A 12,666-nucleotide genomic window follows, 5' to 3' on the forward strand; every position below is an offset into this window, starting at 1 on the left:
AGCGTGTCATACGCCGAGGGGCGCGATACGCCGAGGGGCGCTTCGAGCAGCTGGGCTGACCGGGCAGTACGCCGACGGCCCCGACATTTGGCCGTCGGCGTACGCCACGGCCGTCGGCGCAGCGCAGCATTCCTGTAGTGTTTTAACTATCACACTCTTCAGGTACATGCATGCCATAGCTAGATCGAAGAAGAATAAGTAACCTCCTGCGGCCGTAGAAATCTCTATGCGTAATTCCGCTGACCTGTATAGTTCCATTGATAGGCAAACATGCATGTGTTCGAGTTGCCTACACACAAAAAATCAAAATCTATTGTATGCGTGATTCTTATTCCACCACAAAAGATGCCCCAGTATTCACATTTGTTTTTGAGTGACAGTAATCACATTCTAGTGTGAAAGACGTGCGCCAACACCATACGCATTTGTGGCTAAAGAGCCTCATTTCCTCATGCGATAATGATGATGATGACAGCACTAAGAGCAGCCAGCCACCGTGGGGAAGCGCTTAGTTAGGCGCTTATATAAGAATAAAATAACAATGATTTAACGACTAGCGGCTGTGCAGGAGTCTGTAGCTCCAACGGCGCTAATGCAACAATACGCATGCCGTCGCGCCTACTATGCTCTAACCGCAAGCTGTCTTATTCTAGCTAGCCAAGTGTGTAGTGGGCATCGTCTCCTTTGGATCTTTCCGGCGCAAATGCAAGCACATGTCCTTGTTCTCGCCTAAATTTGTAGGTTTGTTGGTACTGGCAAGGTGAGACATTATTTTCTTGAAGGAAGCTGGTTAAACAAAGGGCAAGTCAAATACTAGCGATTCCAGTAGGCATGATCGGGCACCAAGTACTCACACCGGCCTACTACTAGTAGCAGAAGAGGTTATCAGGATGAGGACCTGAACAAATATATAGTAACATCAGGGTTCAGGAATTTCAGGTACCCTAGAGTTTGTCAAGCTACTGCCTGAAAACTGCAAGCTATTGCTTTCTTCAAACGATGTTGGCAATTAGGCATCTTTCTATTCCGGGATTTGGATGTTTCCCATCCTGTTCAACACAGCACGACAGACTGTGGGACAAGACAGACTGGCTTCCGTGGCTGATTCAGACATTGTGGAGTGGTGGACGTCTAGGTCCTGCCCGCGGGCTCACCAGCAGGACCTGTGGATGGCCATCATCCTGGTGTTCTGGTGCATATGGAGGCACCGGAATGGCGTGGTCTTCAATCGGGCGGTTCCATCTCAGGCTTGCATCAAGGAGAGGATTAGAGAGGAGTGCGATAGGTGGAAGCTTGCGAAGCTCTTCCGTAGCTCTTTTTTTTGTTTTTCCTGAGCCTGTAGCTATACCGTGGCAATTATGAGAGTATGCTTAGGATGAGGATCTGCTACCTCTTGTTGGCAGCCTTTCTTTGCCTCTTGGCATCTCTTCTATGTGATTGATACACCTCTCCATGGTGTATTCTCGAAAAAAAAAACACAGCACGACGCACGCGCGCATGCTGATACCGTGAAATGACGGAAATGCATTGGCCACAAAAGGACGGTCATGGTAGGAACATCTCGAACGATTTCACGAGTTTTGAAAGGCACACGCGTTAACTTTCGACACATATGTTGAGGTTCGAGATCAACTGACTTAACTGAAACTGCCAGACTCCGAATCCTGCTGCTGCGTTGGCATCTCACTGGAATATTTTAGGAATTCTTATACGAGGCCTACTGCCGATTACTGCACTTGCACGTACGCGCATGGCACTTGCACTTGCACTTTTAGAAGCTGTGCAGATAGATCCACAGGGATTGATGTGGATGGTTGTATTGAACAGCTGAGGAGATAAAAAAGAGGGGCAGTGACAGCCTCCGCGGTGGATGCAGCACCAACCGGGGAGTTAAATTGCTTATTAACAGGGTTGTCGCTCTGAGTTTCAGCTGGAAGGTGATGAATCGTCAGGCCGGACAGTCCTTTCTCTGCGCAAAGGACATGGAAGATCTGCAACCCAGTTCCCTTCAGCAGTCTCAATCAGCGTTCCACAAAATTTCCTCTGCTTCTTTTGTTTCGTAATGCGCTATACCGTTGGTGTGAATGATTGTATCCTTGCGTGGCTGCATCTGTAGAAAAATGCAGGAGGAGAATGGTATTGGTATGCTTGGACTGACATTTAGTTGGAGTGTTGGACACATTCCCACGACGCGACGGCTGATAATGCATAGAACTGATAGATTTATTGGCTTGAATTGAATCCTATTGCGCTGATCTTATACTGCTATATTGGAACCTTGCTAGCTAGAATAGCCTAGTTCTGAAACATCGCATCTCAGGAGGCAGCTAGTGTTGTAGACAGTAAGCAAGACGAAGTAACCACGTGCAGTCGTGCTTAGTCCGGTCATTACTACTTGGCATACCATAAAAGGTGGCGAACCAGCAACCATGCGACGGTCGCCGGAGATCGAGCTTTCAGCGCAGTGCCGCAGTGCAGCCCGGAGAATTCAACGTGCCCCGTGGTCGTGGTCGTGAAAGACCTACCGCGCTCCATGAGAGCGAGGTGTGGTAACATCATCTTCGCGTCATTGCACGGTCACAACAAGTGGAAAGAAATGTATACAGAAATGATGGAGTTTTTTTGCACAAGTGAAAACCGACTCCCTTTGCACTCAATCGTTAATTTAAAGCCGGGCTCGTTTCGAGCTTTACATCTAAAGAAAAACCGACTGGTCATCACTTTGCACCTGAGCGATATCGCCTTGCAAGATTCTGAAGAAACCTGAAAGTAACAGCAGAGACGGGTAGGCTAGGTGATTGCAACCTGAAACTGAAAGCATGGCAGCCGCATAATCAGAGGCAAAAAATGTGCAGACTGGTGGCGGATTAGCTTACTACAAAGTCCGTGTATGGTCAATTTGGTCGTAGGGTTTACAGTTTTCGCACGCCTCAAACCAGAGAGCACTAATTAAGCCGCCAAATGAGTACTTTTGCTCCCAATCTTTAAGAGAATCTTCTCGGCACCTCATAGCTTCTTCCTCGACCAATTGTTTGACCGCACCAAACACCACACCAGCTCGTGCACTTGGACTTCGATCGGGAAATGTAATTTCCACTTTGCTCAGCACTAAGAGTAGATGAGATTTAATAATCCTATTGCTTTCCAAGACGATAAACTTAGTCGAAGAAACTAATTAAAACGCGAGTAGGAGCGCAGGATCGATCAGAAAAGTGCAGTATAATCATGCCCAGCCCATGCTCCTTATGTTGAGGTAGGTTTGGTAGGTTTTCAGATCAACTCTGTCCGCATATGCATCACGCATTGACAACTCGAGACTCACCAAACTCTGGTCGCTTGCGAGCGCATCGGTCTCACTGAAGGTAAAACTCGCGATGGTGTATATTGTTCTTTTTTTCTTCAATCTTTTTTTTATCTCCCCGCTGCCGCCGCTGGTGGCGCCGCCGGGCAAAGCCCGCGGGGCGTGGCGGCGGCGGCGGACTTTCCTCGACGCCACGCTGGGGGACGGTGGCCATGTCCTTCCTCGACGCTGCGGCACACCGGTCGTGGATGGTGTTGGGCGGCGGCCAGGCCTTGATCTACGCTACTGCCTTCCCGTCCCCCGTTGCTCCTCGTTGCGGCACGACGGTGGAGGCTGGTGGTGGGTGGCGGCGAGGAGGTGATCCTGGGCTTCTCCCGCGGAACGAGGTCGCCTGGGGCAGCATCCCTAGGTTGGATGGTGGAGGCGGCCCTCTTCTTCGCCGGAGATGGTTGGCCTGCGGATGGTGGTGGTGGGTCTTTTGATCTATCACCGTATCCCGGCGGCGAGGTGGGGAGGCGTGGAAGCCGGCGATGCCATCCTTGATGTCACCGGTGGAGGGCTGGCCGGCTGCGAGGCGTTGCCCATTCGCTTGGTGTCACCGCTTTGCCACGGGCATGACCTGAATAACGGTGGTGGTGCTAGGGTGTCTCTTTTGCGAAGATGAAGACCCGGCTGAGGTTTGTCCGCCTAAATCTGGCTGGAGTGATGAGTTTCGAAAAACTCCGCCAGTGGATAGAACGGTGCATCTTTTGCCTAGAGTTTGCTGGATCGGGTGGTATTCGGTCATGCGCACCCATACTTTTATTCCGACTGTTTGGTTCTGGAGGGAGCGACGCGAAGCTCTGTTCTGTGTTCTGTGTTAACATCAAGTGACATTTGGTCCATGATAAAGTCAGCACAAGGGAATATCATGAAGGCCAGATTGGAGGACTGGCTAAGGGAGGTCCAAGTCACTGCGTTGTTGAGGGATTTGCTCGGTGTTCCGGGCTCCGCAGCAGTGGTATGAAAGTGGGGACGATAGCACATGTGAAGTTCAGGGTCCCAACTTTCAGGGTGAAAATCCAAGGTCTGGCCTTAACTGGTTGTGTCTAGCGCTAACCTTGTTGGAGGCATTGTTTTGAGAGCGAGAACTATCTTCAAGGTGAAAACCTAAGATCTTTGGTGGGCGACAACAGTGCTGGTGCATCGTTCATTTTTGGAGAGTTTTGAGGTGTTGTCTTGATGGTGGTTTTATTATTGTTGCTAGGCCTGAGATGCTATAGCGGGACTTTTGGTTCTTAGTTTACTTTTCTTTATTTTAGCTATGCATATCCGTACTGTTATTAAGGTGTTGCATTGTTGCATAAGCTAGATTTAATTGTTATCTTTTGATATTAATATATTTTATTTATCGAAAAATCTGAACCATGAGTCATGATGCATAAAATGTGTGAAGACATTATTGAAGCGGTCAAATGTTAGACGCGTTTGGCCACAGTATTTCGTCAACGGCTATTGTCACACATCGAGACACACGAGTTTTTTTGCATTGGTCAATGACCACACCAAACCCTTTGTACAAAAACTATTACCTCTTAGTTCGTGTGTTATTTTTTTGCAATAAAGAGTTCATGTGTTGTAGTAATATTCAAGCATTAGGGATCAAACTTCTTGCATAGTAAGGGCTCCTTTGATTTAAAGGATAGGAAAACCATATGAATAGGAAATGCATAGGATTGGAATGGCATGTCTACTTGAATCCTATAGGAAGATGAAGTTTGTTTGATTGTAGCAAAGGAATTTTTTCATGAGGTATGAGCTAATGGTTTTTTCCTATAGGAATTACACTACAAGATTCCTATTGGAATTTTTCCTATAGGATATGTTCCTATGAATCAAACATGTATAGGAAATTTTTCCATAGGAACCAAATCCTACACAATTCCTATGCAAATCCTTTGAATCAAAGGAGCCCTAATGAGGCAAATATTACGTTCTAAATTTTCCTCTATGTTCGTGGCAAGTTATTTTTATGGTGCGCACATGCCACTACAATTCTAGTACTACTTTAGACAGAAGATAAGCCATGATAGACTCTAGAATCTTTTATCATGATACTTGTTGCACCAATACAATCGAGATATATCCACCATTGTATATAACAATATTAAAATGAACACAACCATAATAGTTACACTACCATTTATCCAACATCACCAACTAATGAAGCAGGGATTATTATGCCTCATTTATCTGGTAGGCAAGATGCAGTTGAAAAAAAATGTTTCTTGGTACACAATTTGCGGAAACAACAAAAAAAACTTCGCCACTTGTACAAATTGACTTTAACCCATTCTAAATGATAGATGTTACAGCATAGCAAGAACAAGTATTTAGATGATAAGATACAACGTTATATGGCTGACTTTCTAAGTATAACAAAACTTATTCATATTAAATATTATCAGATGCTAACAAAAAAAGTTATAAATAAGTGAAAAATGTATAATAAATAATCGATCAAATTGTGAGACCATGTTCAATAAAACACGCATGCAGGACCGGCCCTGGGGCGGCCCCCCCAGACTCCCGAAATCTAGGAGCCCCGAATCCCAACTAGTTAACATATACACGCAGTGGAGGAAGAAGTAATGTAGCGACGCCATTAGAGCTGAATGGGAGCTCTTCTATCGTGAGATTCAGCAACACCAAGATGAAGAGTTTTTATGTAACTTAGGTCTTTTCTCTGGTTGCGAACTTGGGCTTTTTTAGGAGTCAATAAAACCACCACTTTGATGGTGAAATTTACCATCTACCACCACTTTACGTTCGCGGAACAAAAAACCGCCAGATTTTGTCAGGTTTTTTACGGAATGCGCTGTCGATTTAAAACGAATTGACAGTAGATCTGGCGGGTGGGGCACATTGCCAGGGCTGAGGTGGCATTACAATTAGTGAACTTGCTGACGTGGAGCTAGGTCGTGCATATCAGGCTAAAATATAAAAAAGCAAAATCTGAAAAATAAAAAATGGGAGAGCACCGGATCTCCACTGCCGACCTCAGGCCACTGGCAACGCGCGAGGGGAGCAGGGGGGCCGGCGGCGCGAGCGGAGCAGGAGCTGGCGGCGCGCGGCTGCGGAGCAGGAGCCGGCGGCGCACAGCTGGGGAGTACGGGCCAGCGGCGCCATAGCCTGCGCGCCCCGGATTGTGGTCACGTCCTCACGGGAGAGATTCCCTATTTTATGTTTTTTTGATTTTTTTTATTTCTTAAGCTGGACTGACAAATGGGCCCTCTGTCCCCGTCAGCGCTGACAATGGCCCTCACCTATCAGATTCCGTGTCAATTCGCGTTTAGCGTGTTCTGCAAAAAATCTCGCAAAATGTGGTGGTTTTTGTTTCGCAAACGTAAAGTGGTGGTGTTCGGTAAATTTCACCTGTAATGTGGTGGTTTTATGCTATTGACTCGCTTTTTTAGAGCATCTCCAGACGCGTTCCCCAAAGTGTTATCCAAACGGCGTCGGATCAAGCGTTCAGGAGACGTGTTTTGTTCGTGTCGTATTTGGGGGACGCCGCTCCCCAGCCGTGTCTCCCAAACGCTATCCCCAAAACTTTAAAACATAGTATTTTTTTATGTTAATAGATAGAAGAAAACCCTGTACTAATATTGTTGTACTATTTAAAGCGGTGCAACATCAACAAATTACATATAAAAACTTCAAAAAAACATAAATAAATTACATATAGTATTTTAAACTACTTCTTCTTGTCTCCGCCTCATCGTCCTCACGGTGGCGCTTCCTGTTCGTCACCTCTTTCGAAGAGGCGGTGTCAGTCGACGCGTCGGAGGAACTTGTGTCCTCCTTGTCGTCGACGGTGCTCGCCAGCTGCGCCTTCGCCTTGGCCTTCGCTTTCGCCTCCGCATTCGCCGGGCCGCTGGCGCCATCGCCTCCTCAGCCTCTTCCTCCTTTGCCTCCTCCTCCACGGCCTCCCATTCCTCCGTGTTGTCCAGCGACGGTGGGGAATCATCGGCGCTGCTAGGCGTCGCAACTTTGTCCCACCAATGCCGCCATCCCGGAGGCTTACCCTCGCTCTCGGTGTCCGATGGAAGCTGAGAGAGGTCGCTCGTCGTGAGAGGTTTGGATGAATGGCAGCCGGTTGTAGATCCAAATGCGCATACGTAGGGTTCTTATTGAGCGCGGATAAACGGCGGCGCAGATGTCAAAGAGAGTGGCGGTTGCTCTTCAGAGGAGTTCGCGCTCCATTCCGGCGGTTCGCGTGTCGATCGACGCGGTTACCAATGCGACGGTTCCCCTTCCCAGCAAGTGCACCGTCGCTACGTAGGCGGCGGTTGAGCGTCTGAGCCGTTGACGCGTCGAGCCCGCGCCTCCTCGCCTCTCATTTCGGTGTGTCCGGTGTGCCCCGAGCGTCCCCTGCATAGCGGGGACGGGCTCGGGGCGCCGAACACCGTATTGAGCCGCGCCGGATAGAAAGAGGCTTTGGGGCACGCGGCTGGGAACGTTTTTTTTATCCGGCGTGCCCCAAATCCCTTTGAGGGAGGCGGCTGGAGATGCTCTTAGTGACTGGTTTGGGTCCCATTGAATTAAAAATTGAGGTAAAGTGCCAGATGTCTAGACCAGGGTACAAGACCAATCAGCACTCTTATTTAAAAAAAAGTTAATGCAACACACAATCGAGTTACTAGGGTTTACTAGGGTAGAACACGAAGTATTTTTCTTCCCATTAGAAAATGATTCTGTTTTTCTTTCACTATTTGTTGAATCTTTTATGTTTTCAATTACGCGTTGATTTCTCTGATCATGGGCATACGCGTGATTGCAAGGCCATATAAACTTATCCCCATCATTTTTGTGCCATAAGCTGCATGGTTCGATTGTTCCTGGATATTAGCTGGAGACTACCCATCGTCGGCCCTTAAATAACCACACCGAGAAGAGGTTGCATTGTACCCATACCCTCTTTGGCGACATGGTTCTAGGCATAGTTGACGCCGAGGTAATAAATCTACAAGATGGATATTGGCATACCATGAACACTAGTTGAATGCCCATGCGTTGCTACGGTGTCGCATGCTTTTGCACATAGAAATAATGTGAAAAATCGAGTGTATAGAAAGGATATCAAGATAGCATTTTAAGTACATTGACATTGCACTTTTCTCCCAGTACAAATAATGGACAAACTACTCATCTCTTATTAACTATAAGCTCTACTCCCGTGCAAATGTAACAATTGTTCGTTGTGTAAACCCAGTGAGTTCTCAACAAGTTTTTATATTCCCTCAAGGTATGTTGTGTAAAACTTGGTGATCTTTTTGTCACCTCCAACAACATTTCCTCGTTGCCAATGCTGGTGTGTTATTTCTGAAAACGTCCATAAAATTAAGCTCCCTCGCATCCATGAACTACAAAATTTAAAAATATATCAAAATTCATTAAAATCCTGGCAGCAAAATTTATGGCTGTAAGGGGAAATGATATATGATCATACAAGAATATCAGCAAACTTAAGGTTCACCTGCTTCGCCCATTCACTTTTTTTGCGCTTCACTGGAACATGAAATGCACCAACTCAAGATTTCTGAAAAGGAAACTGATGAAATTTTCAAAATATATCTATTCACTTGTAAAATTTCTCGATGACACCATGTTAGCTTCTAGTTCACATAAATCCAGCCTGGACTTTATTGGCGAAGTGGATGAAAAAGTTTCTCCTTCCATGTTGCACAATGCATGCAAATATATAGGTGTCAGATACATCATTTTAGTATACCCTGTGGAGGAGCACAATATACATTTAGAAAACAAATCAAAGGAAAAGCTAATACTATTATATGAAATTACCAACTCTTCCTATATATTTTGGTGCACGCGGTTCGTCTTGTATATGTTTGAACTGAATAGGGTGAATTCATGTAGAGATACATTATAAATGTTCTAAATAATTTTATAAATTCACATAAATAATATGCAAGATTCGATTCTGAAGTGAGATTATAAAACAATAAGAACAGGCGGCAAAATCATGTAATGGCCCCAGATAAATTCACATGTTTATTTGAAAGATGCAGAACTAAAGGTACAACAAGCAGTAGCTTGACCGTTGCAGCTTGATATATTCCTAGGTGAATATGTCATCATAGGCACAACAACAAAGACAGACCAAAAACTCAAGCATTTCTCCTTTGACAGATCAAGAGCTTTACAGGGATAGAATCGATTCAGCAATATTTCGGGATAATAAACAAATTTACTAACATTGCTAGAGCTTTAGCGCTATTTGGTTGTGTGTACTATTTGTTGCATCGAACCTCCATTCAAGGTACAAATGGTTAAATTATCAATATGTGAAAAAACTACATATACATTGACCGGTTCTAAGCTACTTCTTCCACTGTCATTTATCCAGTCAAAATAGGACTGGACCAGTCTGCTAAATGTATCACAGAAACAAGATGTACATGTTTTCAATAATAAACTCAAAGCAGCACATATGGTATGCATACCATGTTGTGTCCATCGTCCTTTTTGAGGCAAGTGAATCCACCCATTTTATTTGTGGACAGCTTCATGTTCCCAAATGGAGTATGCACATTGATCTCGCCCTTCGTGATGTACCTGATGCCATTTCCTTGATCATGTCAAAGAATGCATATCCCTTCCTTGTTAAGAAAAGTTATGTATACTCTATAGTTTGGCGTTTAAGATTGATATCTCCTAATGTTTTAGTATAGCTTCTATTCTTTTATAAAGGGAGGGGTAAGCCATTAAGATTAATTAGCTAAATAAACAGAAGCACCAGTTCTTGTAAGCCAGTGTGTGTCACTCTAGAAGAGTAGGATAGAAAAAAGATAAATTCTTACAAACATCTACGTTGTTGATTATTAGGTGAGATTGAACCAGAGGTAACCTGCTGAACATGATTTCATTGATGAAAGAATTCTGGTGAGAGAGGTAAATGACATAAATATGCAGCATCAGATGTAGAGTTGTCTTGTAATATTTGATTTACTCCAAATGATCTTTCCAAAGGGGAGAAACATGTATTACAGGCATTCGTTCATGCTTATATGATATAGAATCCTAATATATGGTGGTACATACAGATAGAAACTAAGACAATGTGCTCCACGGATCTCCTCAATAGAAGGTAAAAAAGTACTTAAAAGAAATCTTTAACTGACATGGAACAATTGCTGTTGCACCTGCAGTAACGCCAATACCGCCAGGTCTGGCAGTCTGGTTCCGCGCACCCCTGCCCGGCATCCTCCTCGCTGATTGCCACCACATGTCCACTTCTGCCGTCGCCAATGCCATAAACATGACCTAGTATGACCTCCCGATGCAGGAAAATCTGCAATACGACAATTATTCAGGATCTGAAAACACAGTGTGCTACAATAGTCAACAAGTAAATAACATAGAAGATTTAGTTAATGGTTGTGCATCCTCCTAACCTCCCATCTATAAGTAGAATCTCCAAGAAATTGGAGGAAAAATTGAAATAATGTTAGCTGCAATTTGCAAAGAAGGCATCGTAAGACAAATAAATATGAATAAGTATTCTTGCAGACATACATGGATAAAATTCAAGGCAACCCTGCAACCACGAAATTGTAATTCAGATATAATGGTGTTTGTACCTGTGAGAGCATTCCAACGACAATGAAAATCAACAGTAGATTAGCGAACGCCCGCTTCATGCAAGGGCTACCCGGAGGTCGCGAGCAGGGAGCCGCGAGATGGCCTCTAGGTAGCAGCGTTCGATGAGTGTCAGCAACAGTAGCCTCATGGTGCCCATATCCTCATGTGTCCAGACCTCGTCCTGGTCCTCCTCTGCCATGGACGGTGGGCGGACGGATCTTGGTGTTCATATCCTCGTGTGACCAGACCTCGCTCCTCCTCCGCCATGGACCGTCGTGATTGCTTTCCATGTACTAATGATTCCGGTGATTTGTGTCTGGCTGTATGCTTTCCATCTAGGAAATCCCTTAACTATGGTGATCCTGCGATTAATACTATTTGTTTGCTTCCTTATCTGGCACCATAATTTTGATGCTCCTTATGTTGAGTTTGGAAGGTGATCGGCGCTTAGGAGATGCTAAAACGGTGGATTGTATGGATGGTCAGATATAAAGCGGGAGAATGTTTAGTAAGATTGAATGGTTAAGATGTCTTCAATCTTTGACATCAAACATTTTTGATGACGTACGAACTCGAATATAATAGTAAAGATGACTTCAGCATCTAGTATGGTTAAATAAAATTTCAAAACAATATACATGTATTATTGGTATTAAATATTGTTTTTGCGCACTTTATAAGTTTTTAGATACACTTTAGCTATTTTCTGATAACACTTCATATATACATATATGAATCATCATTTTCAAGTATATAGGGCCCCAGATTTCCGCCCGGCCCCCCGAAACCTCAGGACCGGCCATGTACGCATGAGAATTAGGAAACAAGCATACCGACCAAGAAAATAATATATCTATCAACCAAAAATGTCAAGACTAAAATCAATCAAGTTAAGCATAGCCGCCAAATCGAATAAGAACTTTTCAAATGATCACAACAATCTTGTTACGTGTTTTTACACAGTCATCGACTCACCACGTAAATATATAATTATGGAACAACAAGTCGAGTGGCAAGGGTCTTTCTAGATTGGTTTCTTCTATGGATCAGGTCCACGTATTAGACATGTAATAATATATGTATACGTGATGGTGTAGTACATCACATCGTATACTTAAAGAACTTTGTATTTGCCACTGTGGGATCTTTTCCCAGTCTATAAACGTACAACCGATGGACCCATAGGGCAACGATCTTTCTCCCAGGTTTCACATGGTATAAGGATATTGTGTCAATTCCAATGAGCAATATCATTAAGACCATGCCAAATTCTTCACATTTGACCTCACGTTTGCCGTGAATATACACTTGAATAATATGTGCGCCGTAGATTCTTGAACTTGATTACAAAGCTCGCACCGATCACAATTTCTTCATCCTCGTCTCTCAAGTCTTATGCACGAGTGATTTCTTGTTACCCGAAATGTTATGGATTATTGGTTTAGTCAGCAACGCAGAAGGAGTCTCTTGCCAGCGAGTAGTATGCCACGGCCGTTGGAGGATGAATCATGATGTACTAAATATGGACCACATGTTCCTTTTCGTCTCTGCACCGTCCGAGGATCCTAACTCCGTGCCCTGGATGACATAGGTTGGATCGTCCGAAAACCTCTTTTTACAGGGAAGGACACCTACCAGAGTGATGTCACTATGTCTGTGACATCAGCCATGTGCTGACCAATTCCTTCACAAAATTATGAAACATATTTGAAACATAATTGAAA

The 12,666-nt window shown here is 44.5% G+C and overlaps 1 protein-coding gene across 3 annotated transcripts; it reads right to left on the minus strand.

The window, feature by feature from the left end:
• Positions 1 to 8,381: 8,381 nt before the first annotated feature.
• Positions 8,382 to 11,996, minus strand: LOC127317336 (uncharacterized). 3 transcript variants are annotated; one of them, XM_071823676.1, is made up of 6 exons: positions 10,942 to 11,991; positions 10,756 to 10,812; positions 10,483 to 10,652; positions 9,805 to 9,916; positions 8,817 to 9,072; positions 8,382 to 8,703 (listed from the first exon to the last, which is right to left on the minus strand). In XM_071823676.1, exons 1-5 carry the CDS (start codon positions 10,999 to 11,001, stop codon positions 9,058 to 9,060), a joined length of 414 nt encoding a protein of 137 aa, XP_071679777.1. In that variant the 5' UTR covers positions 11,002 to 11,991; the 3' UTR covers positions 8,382 to 8,703; positions 8,817 to 9,057. The 3 variants fall into 3 exon arrangements, 2 of the variants coding, with proteins under 2 accessions (XP_071679777.1, XP_071679778.1); XR_007861063.2 differs by having other exon boundaries at positions 8,790 to 9,072; positions 10,483 to 10,812; positions 10,942 to 11,996; XM_071823677.1 differs by lacking the exon at positions 10,756 to 10,812 and having other exon boundaries at positions 10,942 to 11,989.
• Positions 11,997 to 12,666: the final 670 nt, after the last annotated feature.

The sequence above is a fragment of the Lolium perenne genome, chromosome 7 (genome assembly GCF_019359855.2).
Source record: "Lolium perenne isolate Kyuss_39 chromosome 7, Kyuss_2.0, whole genome shotgun sequence".
Taxonomy (NCBI): domain Eukaryota; kingdom Viridiplantae; phylum Streptophyta; class Magnoliopsida; order Poales; family Poaceae; genus Lolium; species Lolium perenne.